This window comes from Rutidosis leptorrhynchoides, chromosome 2 (assembly GCF_046630445.1).
Source record: "Rutidosis leptorrhynchoides isolate AG116_Rl617_1_P2 chromosome 2, CSIRO_AGI_Rlap_v1, whole genome shotgun sequence".
Lineage (NCBI taxonomy): Eukaryota > Viridiplantae > Streptophyta > Magnoliopsida > Asterales > Asteraceae > Rutidosis > Rutidosis leptorrhynchoides.
In genome coordinates, this window is record NC_092334.1 from 406,148,944 (window position 1) to 406,163,553 (window position 14,610).

At 37.2% G+C, this 14,610-nt stretch overlaps 1 protein-coding gene across 1 annotated transcript; it reads left to right on the plus strand.

Moving 5' to 3' along the window:
• The first annotated feature begins 494 nt into the window (after positions 1-494).
• Positions 495-13,890, plus strand: LOC139894484 (cytochrome P450 81Q32-like). Its single transcript, XM_071877808.1, has 2 exons — positions 495-1,361; positions 13,070-13,890. Exons 1-2 carry the CDS (start codon positions 495-497, stop codon positions 13,682-13,684), a joined length of 1,482 nt encoding a protein of 493 aa, XP_071733909.1. The 3' UTR covers positions 13,685-13,890.
• Positions 13,891-14,610: the final 720 nt, after the last annotated feature.

Genomic DNA, 14,610 nt, shown 5'->3' on the forward strand with positions numbered 1-14,610 from the left:
ATATCATTTTCTTGATTAATAGGTACTCGTAGCCAAGCCAATGTTATTGTAGTATGATAACTAACAACTCGTTTGAGTGTTACAAATAATGCATATATGCATACAAATTTTAAATACAAAACACTATTAGTTCTATTTGATAAGTTTTTTTTTTTTTTTTTTTTTTTTTTTTTCCAGTAAACGAGGAAATATCCTTATAAACGAGCACATTGGCTCCCCCAATCCTCTTAGAAGGTAAAACTTCGGGTAATCAAGGCTCCCGAGCGCGAGACCTGGTACCGGGTGAATTGCGCATTCTGCACACTCTATAGCCACATTTCATTTTTGAACAATTTGACATAGCCAGAAATTAAACCGGGTGGTGTGCTTCATTGGTCAACTCAGTTGGCACTCGGTCTAAGGTGTTTTTCTATTTGGTAAGTTAGTATATATACATATCATCAAAATACATTTACTATGAACAACTCCTATCGACAAACCATCCTTATATCTCCATGGGTCCTTTCTTCATCACAATCGGATTACTCGTTGCGGCTTCATTTCTGTTTGTCGCTAATATCCGTAGTAAAAACTCAAACCTTCCTCCAACCATCTTCCCAACCATCCCGATCATCGGTCACCTTTACCTCATGAAGAGACCCCTCTACCGAACCTTAGCCACTCTGTCTGCCAAACACGGCCCAATCCTCTTCCTCCGGTTTGGGTCCCGCAACGTCCTCATAGTCTCCTCTCCTTCTATCTCCGAAGAATGCTTCACCAAAAACGACATCATATTTGCCAACCGTCCTCGTTTACTAGCTGGCAAGATTCTCGGTTACAATTTCACAAGCCTTGGGTGGGCCCCATACGGGGACCACTGGCGTAACATTCGCAAGATCTCTATAACCGAGATCTTTTCTTCTAACCGTCTTCAAGAGTTTGAAGAAGTACGCGCTGATGAAGGACGACTTGTTATACGTAAACTAATCTTTGAATCTTCTCCTGTAAATTTAAGTGATGTTTTCCATGAGTTGACGTTGAACGTGATGACGAGGATGATATTCGGGAAGAGGTATTTTGGCGGCGAAATGGAGGACGAAGGAAAACGATTTCACGAGATCGTAAGGGAAGCGTTTTTGTTGGGTGGTACGTCGAATTTAGGGGATCATTTGCCGATTTTGAGATGGTTTGGAGTGAATGGATTGGAGAAGAAATTAATGGTGTTGCAGAAAAAAAGAGATAAGTTTCTTCAAGGGTTGATTGATCAAATTAGAAATGTTGAAGATGGAAGTAAGAAAAACACCATGATTCAAGTGTTGTTGAAGCTTCAAGAAAAGGATACTGAGTACTACAGTGATGAACTTATTAAAAGCTTTATACTGGTATGATTTAAAAACTACAACAAATTAAATTATCCGATTGTTATAATTCAGTAGGCTTATAACTACCTTTAGTGGTTTGATTCTTGATGTTATAATTCAGTAGGCTTATAACTACCTTTAGTGGTTTGATTCTTGATGTTATAATTCAGTAGGCTTATAACTACCTTTAGTGATTTGATTCTTGATTTAGAATACTAATAATGAAGTGTAAGAACAAAGATGATAATGGAGAGAAAGAAAGAAACACTTTGTAAGTGTGAGAAATGGTGCAAGTTTAATGCTTGCATTCATGAGTATTTATAGCCTAAAATCTCAATATAAAAATACATACTTTGTGTACCAAAATTGACTATATGTATACACCAAAATTGACTATCCATATCTATATTATTATTATTATTATAACACTCCCCCTTGGATAGCAATTTTATTTTGTTGAAGATCAACTATAAATTACTGCCTCGTTAAAAACCTTGCTAAAGAAAACCCAGTGGGAAAAAACTTTAGCTAAGGGAAAAAGAGTGCAGCATGGAGTTGACTCCCCCTCAAGTAGACATCGCTTCAGCTGTTACATCTTTTGAACATGTCTCATGCCAATGTTATGAACGTGTGTTCTGAAAATAGCAGTTGGAAGTGCTTTCGTGAAAAGATCAGCAGAGTTTTTGCTAGATTGCACATATCTCATTTCAATCTGGTTGTCCTTAATGAGATTTTGAGTGTATGAGAAGAATCTAGGTGGTATGTGTTTTGTTCGGTCACTTTTGATATACCCTTCTTTCATCTGTGCTATGCAAGCTGCATTATCTTCATAGATAGTTGTTGGACTTTTATCGCGTTCTAGTCCACAAGAATCAGTAATGAGTTGTGTCATTGATCTCAACCAAAAACATTCTCGAGTAGCTTCATGTAATTCAATCACTTCGGCATGATTTGACGATGTAGCAACAAGTGTTTGTTTTTGAGAACGCCATGATATTGCAGTACCTCCATTTAGGAATACATATCCAGTTTGAGATTTAGCTTTATGTGGATCAGATAAATAACCTGCATCTGCATAACCAACCAAATCTTGTTTTGATTCGTTAGAATAAAATAATCCTAAATCAGTAGTTCCTCGAAGGTATCGAAATATGTGTTTGATCCCATTCCAGTGTCTTTTGGTAGGAGCAGAGCTGAACCTTGCCAACAAATTAACTGCAAAAGAAATGTCAGGTCTTGTACAATTTGTAAGATACATAAGAGCTCCAATTGCACTAAGATATGGTACTTCTGGTCCAAGAATGTCTTCTTGATCTTCACATGGACGAAATGGATCAGCTTCAACATTGAGTGATCTAACAACCATAGGAGTACTTAATGGTTTTGCCTTGTCCATATTGAAACGTTTCAAAATCTTTTCAGTATATGTTGTTTGATGTACAAGTAAACCATTAGGCATATGCTCAATTTGTAAACCAAGGCAATACTTGGTTTTTCCGAGATCTTTCATTTCAAATTCTTTCTTTAGAAGTTGAATGGCTTCATGGATCTCTTTATTTGTACCTATGATGTTAAGATCATCAACATAAACAGCTATGATCACATATCCGGATGTTGTTTTCTTAATGAAAACACAAGGGCAAGTAAGATTATTTGTATACCCTTTGCTTATCAAGTAATCACTTAATCGGTTATACCACATACGTCCCGATTGTTTTAACCCATATAAAGATCTTTGTAATTTAATCGAATACATTTCTTTGGGTTTTGCATTTGATGCTTCTGGTACCTTAAATCCTTCAGGTATCTTCATATATATATCACTATCAAGTGATCCATATAGATAAGCAGTCACAACATCCATGAGATGCATTTCTAAATTTTTAGAAACTGCCAGACTGATTAAGTACCTAAAAGTAATTGCATCCATAACAGGAGAATAAGTTTCTTCATAATCAATTCCCGGTCTTTGAGAAAAACCTTGAGCTACAAGTCTAGCTTTATACCTTGTAACTTCATTTTTCTCATTTCTTTTTCGGACAAAAATCCATCTGTATCCTACAGGTTTCACATCTTTAGGAGTGAGAATGATGGATCCGAAAACTTTTCTTTTATTGAGTGATTCTAATTCAGCTCGTATTGCTTCTTTCCATTGAGCCCAATCATGTCTATTTTGACATTCAACCATAGATGTTGGTTCTGGATCATCATCATTATTCATGATGTCATATGCAACATTAAATGAAAATTTCTCATCAAGATTTTTCATTTCATTTCGGTTCCATAATATTTTTGAATATGCATAATTGATTGCAATTTCTGTATTGACATCATCAATCTCCTCTGCAGTAGGAGTACTGATTTGTGGTTCTTCTTGAACACTTTCTTTTACTTCATTATCAGCTGATTTTCTTTTTCGAGGATTTTTATCCTTTGAACCGATTGGTCTTCCACGTTTCTGACGTGGCAAAGATTCATGAGTGACGTTATTGCCAGCTTTTGGAATTTCAATTCGAGCTGGAGTATTTACTGCTGGTATATATGATTTTGTCACCGTTTTTGTATCTGTAAATGCATCAGGCAATTGATTTGCAAGTTCTTGTATATGCATTATCTTTTGAACTTCTGTCTCGCATTCTTTTGTGCGAGGATCAAGATACTTTAATTGAGGTTCACACCATGAAACATCATTTTCTTTATTTTTCATTTCTCCCCCTAATCTAGGGAACAATGTTTCATTAAAATGACAATCAGCAAAACGTGCTGTAAAAACGTCACCTGTCATAGGTTCAATATACCTTAATATTGAAGATGTTTCATATCCAACATATATTCCCAACCTCCTTTGAGGACCCATTTTTGTACGTTGTGGTGTCGCAATTGGAACATACACTGCACAACCAAATGTTCTAAGATGGGAAATATTTGGCTCTTGACCAAAAGCAAGTTGTAGGGGGGAATATTTATGACTTGCACTTGGTCTGATGCGAATCAATGCAGCAGCATGTAAAATTGCATGACCCCATATAGATACAGGGAGTTTTGTTCTCATTATCAATGGTCTAGCGATTAACTGTAAACGTTTAATCAATGACTCGGCTAAACCATTTTGTGTATGCACATGAGCAACAGAATGTTCAACAACAATTCCTATAGACATGCAATAGTCATTAAATGCTTGAGATGTAAATTCACCAGCATTATCAAGTCTCACCATTTTAATGGTGTAATCAGGAAAATGAGCTCTCAATTTAATAATTTGGGCAAGAAATTTTGCAAATGCCACATTACGGCTTGATAACAGACAAACATGAGACCATCTGCTAGATGCGTCTATTAGAACCATGAAATATCTAAATGGTCCACATGGTGGATGAATTGGTCCACATATATCACCTTGAATTCTTTCAAGAAACATTGGTGATTCTTTCTCAACCTTAAGTGGTGAGGGTCTAGTTATCAATTTTCCAAGAGAGCAAGATGTACATGGAACCATTGTATCATGATGGATTTTTCTATCCTTTAGTGGATGTCCATGAGTACATTCAATAATCCTTTTCATCATTGTTGATCCTGGATGGCCTAATCTGTTATGCCATAAACTGAATACACCAGGATCAATATATTTTTCGTTAACTACCATATGTATTTCTGGTACATTTATATGTGTATAATGTAATCCAGAACTAAGTCTTGGCAGTTTTTCAACCACATGACTCTTGTCAGTGATACTTAAATATTTCTCATTTTCTGTTGTCACTGACTGATAATCATACCCGTTAAGGTATATGTCGGAGAAACTCAATAAATTTCTGCTTGACTTGGGAGAAAATAAGGCATCATTTATTAAAAATTTTGTACCATTTGGTAGTATGAAATTTGCCTTTCCTATCCCTTTTATCAAGTTAGCAGGTCCTGATATTGTATGTATAGTTCCTTCCGTTGGTTTTAGATCAATAAAATATTTCTCGGATTTAAGTATAGTGTGTGTAGTTCCACTGTCTGCTATACAGAGATCTCCACCACTTGATTGATGTTGTATTCCAGCAAAATTCATATTGAACTTCATATATAAGAAATAAATAGTGAGTACATTAATATTACACAATATTTTAAACGCAAATAGATAGTACTGAAACATTTAGCAAACATAATGACAAAGACAGACGATATTAAATCGTTTATTTTTCAAAAGACACACAACTTAAACATTCAAGAAATCTTCATATAAATCAGATGGTTTCTCAGTGACTGTTGGATCAATATTATCCACAAAATTTACTTCCTTTTCTTTACCTTTCAGCGAATCCTGATACATCTTAACAAGATGTTTAGATGTTCGGCAAGTATTAGCCCAGTGGCCCATTCTACCACATCTGTAGCAAGATTCTTCAGAATTTTTAGAAGAATTTTCTTCAACATCTTGTTTAATGGGCTTGTTTTGTGGTTGATATTTATATTTTCGTGGATTACTATTTCTTTGACCACCACGGCCACGACCACGACTACGTCCACGCCCATTACCATTACCATAAGGATGGTTTCTACCATAGTTATGGCTTTTGGCATGATGATGGTGATGGTTATTATAACCACGACCTTGCCCGCGTCCTTGTCCCTGTTTATAATTATTTGCAGTATTTGCTTCAGGGATTGCAAGTGTACCAGTAGGACGGGATTGCTGATTTTTCATTAATAGCTCATCATTTTGCTCTGCAACTAAGAGATATGAATTAAGTTCAGGATATGTTTTGAACTTTAGCATTCTCAAATTTCTTTGCACTGTGATGTTTGCAGCATTCATTGTGGAGAAAGTTTTCTCCATCATGTCTGCATCACTAATTTCATGTCCACAGAATTTAAGTTGTGAACATGTATTATACAGAGCTGAGCTGTATTCATTTACTTTCTTAAAGTCTTGGAACCTTAATGTTCTCCATTGTTCCATTGCAGCTGGAAGTAAAATTTCTCTTTGATTATTGAATCTGCTTTTGAGACCTTCCCATAAAACATGGGGATCTTCTACAGTCACATAATTATTTTGTAAGCATTCATCAATATGTTGATGAATAAAGCAACATGCCGTAGCTTGTTCTTTTTCAGAACAAGTGTTGTTTTCATTTATGGTTTCAAGAATGCCCATTGATTTAAGATGCATTTTTACTTTTATAACCCATGGCATGTAGTTGTTTCCAGTTGATTCTAAAGGAGTAAATTTAAGCTTTTCCAGATTCGACATTTTCTATTATCAAAAATTAAAACAAACATCATGATAAATTAGAGTCAATTTATATTCATAAGTATATAAACATTAAACATAAATTTAATATAACATAAATGATAAGTAGGTGACAGTGTCGACCATATGTAAGCAATCATAAATAAATGTTATATAACAAAAATATAAATATTAGTAAACATAAATGAAAATTTGGCGACAGTGTCGACCATATATTTTTTCAGGTGGTATAACCGACCTATATCATTCTGGTGGTATAACCGACCATATATCATTTTGGTGGTATAACCGACCATATATCATTTTGGTGGTATAACCGACCATATATCATTTTGGTGGCAGAGCCAACCATATTTAGTATTAAGATTATCGTGCTGATAACGTGTTATAATTCAGTAGGCTTATAACTACCTTTAGTGGTTTGATTCTTGATGTTATAATTCAGTAGGCTTATAACTACCTTTAGTGGTTTGATTCTTGATGTTATAATTCAGTAGGCTTATAACTACCTTTAGTGATTTGATTCTTGATTTAGAATACTAATAATGAAGTGTAAGAACAAAGATGATAATGGAGAGAAAGAAAGAAACACTTTGTAAGTGTGAGAAATGGTGCAAGTTTAATGCTTGCATTCATGAGTATTTATAGCCTAAAATCTCAATATAAAAATACATACTTTGTGTACCAAAATTGACTATATGTATACACCAAAATTGACTATCCATATCTATATTATTATTATTATTATAACACCGATCTATTTTTTTCTTTTTACTATTTAAGATTAGTTAATTTTTAAAACACTCTACGATAGATTAAAATTGCTTTCCTTTCACGCATTCTCTCTCTTCTAACGTCTCTTTCTCTCTGCCTTTCTCCACCCAAAAAGCAAACAACCACCTATTACATTTAAACTTAAATTGCTCCTAGCTTGGATCAAATTAGAAGCCGCCACCGGCACCATCAAAATCGCAGCAATTTTCCGAACCTGAGAGTATAACTTTCGCCGGCAAACCTCACGTAACGCGCCACCACGCGCCGCCTCTCAGGTCGCCGGAATAGTTCCCGTTTTTTTTTTTTTTTCCCGCAGGTAATATAACGGAGCCTGTAACAAAAGTCCTCGCGATCCAGAAACCTAGCTAAGTCGCTGTTTGCTGCTACCTCTTTGCCGTCGGGAGCCGCTGCTGCCGGAACTCATTCATCCTCATAAGACTGTGTTTGTTTTCTCTGACCCTTAAATTTCTCTTCTCCATAACCTAACTTTTCTGTAGCCAACCTTACTGTACAATTTCTATTTGGTTTTCATAACTTAAACTTTTATGCTGTTTGTCTTTTTCTTTTTTTTTTTACGCCTTTACAACCTGTGCTTTCCCCGAATTAAGAGTAATATTTTTGTAGCTATAGTATATTAAGTTTCCATCTAATAGATTTTTTAATAAATTTATTAAGTATTTTCCATTGGGTATAAATTCTTCTTATATATACATATATATATATATATATATATTTTTTCCTTTTTTTCTCTCCTATTTGACTATATTGGATTATATATTATTCTTTTATTGATATACCGCCTAGTTGTAATTTATATTATAGTATAACTTACATTTATATATCCTTTTTTAGTTCTAAATATTATAATTTACAATTTATACGAATTTATCTTATTCATATTGTTTAGCTTGTACTTGGTCATCTTTTTAGTGCACAAAGTAATATAGATCCTTCGCATAGTTATGGTCACTTGAGGTCATGTTCTCCGGTTTTAGGGGCGGGTAGGCCTAGAGGGGTTAGAGGAGGTTGTAGGGTAGCCACCGTTGGTAGGATTAGAGTGGGTAGTTGGAATATAGGAACCTTGACTGGTAAGAGGATTGAGCTCGTTGATACCTTTCTTAAGAGTAAGGTAGACATAGTGTGTGTTCAAGAGACTAGATGGAAGGGTGAAGAGGCGATAGAGATTCAGGACTATAAGTTGTGGTACTCGGGTTCTAGGACAGCACGAAACGGGGTAGGTATCTTTTTAGGAAAACTACATAAAGATAACGTTGTTGACGTGGGCAGGTTTAGCGATAGGATTATGTCGGTTAGTTTAATTATTAAGGAGGAGACTTTCACGGTCATTAGTGCATACGCACCTCATGCGGGTTTAGGTGATGCGGAAAAGAAGAGATTTTGGGAATTGTTAGATGAGGTGATGAGGGGGTGCCCAGCCGACCATCGACTGATTATAGGTGGTGATCTGAATGGACATATAGGAGTGGAGGCAGAAGGTTATGAGGGAGCCCATGGTGGCTTTGGGTTTGGTCCTAGAAATGAAGAGGGGCGCTCAATTCTTGAGTTTGCCATTGCCCACGAGTTGGTGGTAGCAAACTCTTTCTTCAAGAAGAGGGATGCTCAGTTAGCCACATTCCATAGCGGGGGTCGCAGCACCCAGATTGACTTTTTGCTTCTTCGTAAAGGGGAACTTAGGACATGTAAGGACTGTAAGGTCCTTCCAGCTTTGACGTGCTCCTCCCAGCACAGATTGCTGGTCATGGACCTAGTCACTAGGGGAAGAGTTGGCAGGAGGGCTAGGGCTGTACAACCTAGAATCCTTTGGAAGAACCTCTATGGAGCGAATGCGGAGACTTTTAGAGCGATTGTTGTTAATAGATTGAGTGTAGAAGAGGATTACGTTGCCCCTACGGACGCAGACCAGATATGGAATCGCATGGCGTCCACTATCAGAGATGTGGCAAAAGAGACCTTAGGAGTGGCTATAGGGACATCGAGAGCCCATAAGAGTAGAAGAGAGTCGTGGTGGCTTAGTGACGATGTCCAATCGAAAGTCGCGTTAAAGCAGACGAGGTTTAGGGAGCTCATTACTCTTGGAGAAGGGACACCTGAAGAGAGAACTAGGGTAGAAGAAAGATATAAAGAAGCTAAAAGAGAAGCTAAGAAGGCCGTAGCAATTGCAAAAGACAAAGCATATGAAGACTTGTATAGAAAACTAGACTCTAAAGAGGGAGCTAATGACATATATAGGATAGCCAAAGCTAGGGAGCGAGGAAGGAGGGACTTAGGTAACATCAAATATATCAAGGATGTAGCAGGGCAAAGTATAGTGAGAGAAGACCTTATTAGGAAAAGATGGGAAGAATATTTTGCTTCCCTTTTCGGTAGGGGAAGACCGGAGCGGAACGGTGAACCCCACGAGGTCCAGGAGTTTCAAAACAACTGTTTCTGCACGAGGATTAATCAGGAGGAAGTTAGATTGGCCCTACGAAAGATGGGGAGGAACAAAGCAGTAGGACCAGACCAAATTCCGATTGAGGCGTGGAAGTGCCTAGGAGGTGACGGGGTTAGATGGTTGACAAACCTTTTCAACACGACGTTTAGAAGCGCAAATATGCCTATGGAATGGAGACTCAGTGAGGTTATTCCCATTTACAAGAACAAGGGAGATGCGCAATTATGTAGTAACTATAGAGGCATAAAGTTACTCAGTCATACTATGAAGCTTTGGGAAAGAGTGATCGAGACGAGGCTCAGACGCGAGACAAAGGTTTCAGAGAACCAATTCGGCTTCATGCCAGGACGCTCGTCGATGGAAGCGATTCACATAGTTAGAAGCCTTATGGAGAAGTATAGGGAAAAGCAAAAGAACCTACACATGGCGTTCTTAGACTTGAAAAAAGCTTATGACTGTGTCCCGCGTGAGCTGATTTGGAAGACTCTTAATGCTAGGGGAGTCCCAAGTAGATATATAAGATCTATTAGAGATATGTACGAGGGGGCGAAGACTCGTGTACGTACGACGGTAGGAATCACAGAGTTTTTCCCGGTAGAGGTTGGTTTACATCAGGGATCTGCCCTTAGCCCTTATCTTTTCGCTTTGATCCTAGACGAGTTGACTCATAGGATACAAGACAACATCCCATGGTGCCTGATTTTCGCCGACGATATTGTATTAGTTTCGGTTTCTCAGGATGAGCTTAACAGGAGGCTAGAGCAATGGAGGATCGCCTTAGAATCAAATGGCCTACGGATTAGCAGACTTAAATCGGAGTACCTTAGATGCGATTTCAAGGGGGGCGAAGAGGAACACGACGATATAGTGGATATCAGAATTGGGGATCAGATTCTACCCCCGCAAGAGTCCTTTAGATATTTAGGCTCGATGCTTCACATTTCGGGAAGGATAGATGAGGATGTGACGCATCGTATACGAGTAGGATGGTTGAAGTGGAGGGCTGCGAAAGGGGTGTTGTGCGACAAGAAGGTCCCACTTAAACTGAAAGGTAAATTCTTTAAGGTGGCAATTAGACCAGCCATGTTGTACGGATCAGAGTGTTGGCCAATGACGAAGGCCCAAGAGAGGAGGATGGAGGTGGCAGAAATGAGGATGCTTAGATGGACGTGTGGTAAGACCATGCTAGATATGATACCAAATGGAGTTTTTAGGGAGAAATTGGAAGTTGGAAACATCACCAACAAACTTAGGGAAGGACGACTTAGATGGTTTGGGCATGTTAGGAGGCGCCCACTTTTAGCCCCAGTTAGGAGAGTCGAGACCCTCGCCGTTGGCGGCGTAAGGAGAAGGGGTAGACCTAGACGTAGGATGGAGGATAGATTGAAGCTTGACATGAAAGAGCTCCTACTGACGGAGGACATGACTTCTGATAGGAGCCTGTGGAGGAGTAGAATTAGAATTATTGAGTAGGTTTTTTTTTGTTTTTTTTTTTCATTGTGTTAGTTACTTTTATTATACAACTACATATATAACTATAACCAGATATTCAATAACCACACTATTTATACCCCTCTACATGGTTTATATGCCTTTGTATCTATGTATATGTTTTTAGGCTATATATATGTACCGATGTATATGTTTGTATCTATATATATATGTATCTATGTATCTAAGTGCATGTATTGGTGTATGTAGGTTTGTCTGTCTTGTATCTGTACCTAGGTATATATATCTACGAATGTATCTATATGTATTTATGTTTAAGCATGAGTTTTTTTTTTTTTTTTTTTTTTTTTCATGTTTTCGTGTGGTATATATATATCGATGTGTGTGTCTGTGTGGGTGCGTATATGTATATGTATATGTATATATCTTGTTTGTCTGTATGTCTACCTAAAACTAAATGGTTATGTGCACTATTTTATTCATGCTCTTTGCCCTACTGTTGTGCATTACTGCTATATGTGTCCCTTTTATGGTTACTGTGTATGGTTGCTTCTTGCTAGGCGCTCATTACTCGTACAGGTACGTATCATTTGCCCTCTCTATTTCGTTCTTATGAGCTCTTCGGGCCGGAGGTCCTTTGGGAAGCAATCTCTTTTGCGCTAGAGTAGAGGGAGGGACGATCTTATCTAGGCGCGGGTTCTATACCCGCGGGTGGAGTAGTGACTTCCTTCTAATCTAGGGTACGAGGAATGATTGTCTACACTCACCTTCCCCATACCCCACTTTCGTTGGATTGGGTATTGTTGTTGTTGTCTACGATAGATTAAAATAGATTAGATTTTCTTAGTTTTATACTCCTTTTCCATAGTCCACTGTTTAATTTTAGAATGCACTTTCATAAATAATTAATTAAAATAATAAGGTAAAGCTCTTTTATGTCGTTAACTATTACATACAAGGTTGGAGAATTCGGATCTCGGGGAGATCTCGTTTAGACTTTTTTGGGGAGATCTCGACATCTCGGAATAATCTCGGGGAGATCTCGGATGTTGACTTACGTTGACTTTATAGTTTTTTTAATAAAAATATACATAAAAATATAAATATATGTATATTTATATACGTTTTTACGAAATTTCACAAAAATATCCGAGAAGTGAGCGAGAAAATCTTAGAAATTCCGAATTTTACAAGAAAAGCTTACAAATTAGCAAGAAAATCCTAGAAATCGTGATTTTGACTAAGTTTGACCTCGTTGACCGAGAAATCTCGGGAGATGAACATCTCGTCTCGGTTGCCTTCTAAAAACGAGATCTCGGAGGAGATCTCGGAGAGATCTCGGGAGATTTACAACACTGATTACATATAGAACAAAAATTAGGTAAAAATAAAAGGCTAAACAGTAAAGTAAAAAGTACAATGTGGTAATAAGATACTTAAACTGTATTTTTTTTTTTATGTGCAAACTACTAATATGGGACGAAAGGAATATGCTAAAACACTCTATAATTGTTGATTTACATGTTTGTGACTAGGTGTACGAATATATATATATAACTCACTAAAAAATGTTTACAATTGACAGTTTTGTTGCAATGGCATCAAATATAATTTACTCTTATGTTAAGAAATTAACATATCAATTGATCAACTTATTTAAGAAGTTAACATATCAAGTGATCAACTTATTTAAGTCAAGCAGTTACAAACTAATTAGCTAGGGATAGGCTTACACTAATTTTGTCTAAATTATTTAAGTAAACCAATTAACCAATGTATGTATTAACTTTTTTCTTTATGATCAAGTAGAACCTATTAGCAGCTGGAGTGGATACTTCTTCTACGACTATGGAATGGGCGTTTTCGCTGTTACTCAATAACCCATGTGTTCTACTCAAGGCAAGGAACGAAATCAACATTCGCGTGGGTCAAAACCGACTTCTTGATGAATCGGACCTGGCTAACTTACCTTATCTCCGTTGTATTGTAAATGAAACTTTAAGATTGTACCCAGCGGCCCCAATGCTAGTACCTCACGAGTCATCAGATGATTGTGTCGTAGGAGGTTATAACATCCCTCGTGGGACCATGTTATTGGTAAATCAATGGGCCATACATCGTGACCCTGCGTTGTGGAGTGATCCTGAAAAGTTTGACCCCGAAAGGTTTGAAGGGCTACAAGGCACAAGAGATGGGATTAGGCTCATGCCGTTTGGGTTTGGTAGGAGAAGTTGTCCAGGTGAAGGACTAGCCACGCGTATGGTTGGGTCAACGTTGGGATTACTTATACAATGCTTTGATTGGAAAAAGGTTAGTAAAGAGATGGTTGATATGAGCGAAGGTCCAGGGCTAACCATGCCTAAGGCTCAACCTCTGCTAGCTCATTGTAGACCTCGTGCAATGATTCGCAATTTAATACTTTGAGTCCATGAGGTGGTTATCGATTAATAGAGCCAGGGACCAAGCTACATAAAGTCGAACAGGTTTAGTTGGCTCTTTGAAAATAAAAAGTTTCTCGATTTCTAATGTAAAATTAGTATATAATATATTGTGACCATTATGTTTTTGTTTATGAAGTCACTTGTAAAGTGGTGAACCATACAGCTACACTTGTATAGAAAATTAAAAAATTACCACCATGTCTTCAGTTATTCTCATATTTTTTCGCAACATAGTAACGTTTGTCTAAGAAATTATAGTTACAGATTTTAGATTCGACGAATTCATGTATATGCCTTGATTTGGGCGTACCACCCATTATTTTAAAATTTGATCCAGACTTCATTCCAAATTCGAAGTAGTTAATCAGTTACTTGCATAAAAAAGGCCGTTAATGCTATTTTATACTCCCTATCATTTTGTATTAGGTGCTATATTTCGAATAAACATAATAATATTAACGAATTCGAAGATCAACAAGTACAAATGATAAAAAAAGAAAATTCAAATCTAGGCAAACAAGCGGCATAAACTACAAACATAAGTCAACGATCTTATTAACAAATAACTTGAAAATTAAAAAGATGCCAACAAAGGATAGCGTTAATACATTTGCACAACAAAGTAGTGCACCGGTTGGGAGAACGCCACTTAGACACCACAAAAGCACAGCCCCTCGCCATAATATATTTGCAGAAGAAAGTAGTGTACCGGTTGGAAGAACGCCACCCGGGCGCCGCAAAAGAACAGCCTCGGCAACCACAGTGTCACACGCCGTCACAATATGGCCCTAAACTGTCAAAAAACCAGGTCTGTCCCACATGTGAAACTATGTAACATCCCGTTTTTCATCATACATGTCCGAGGTACGTAATTGATCTTTAGAATGTTCATACTTGGTTGTATAATTG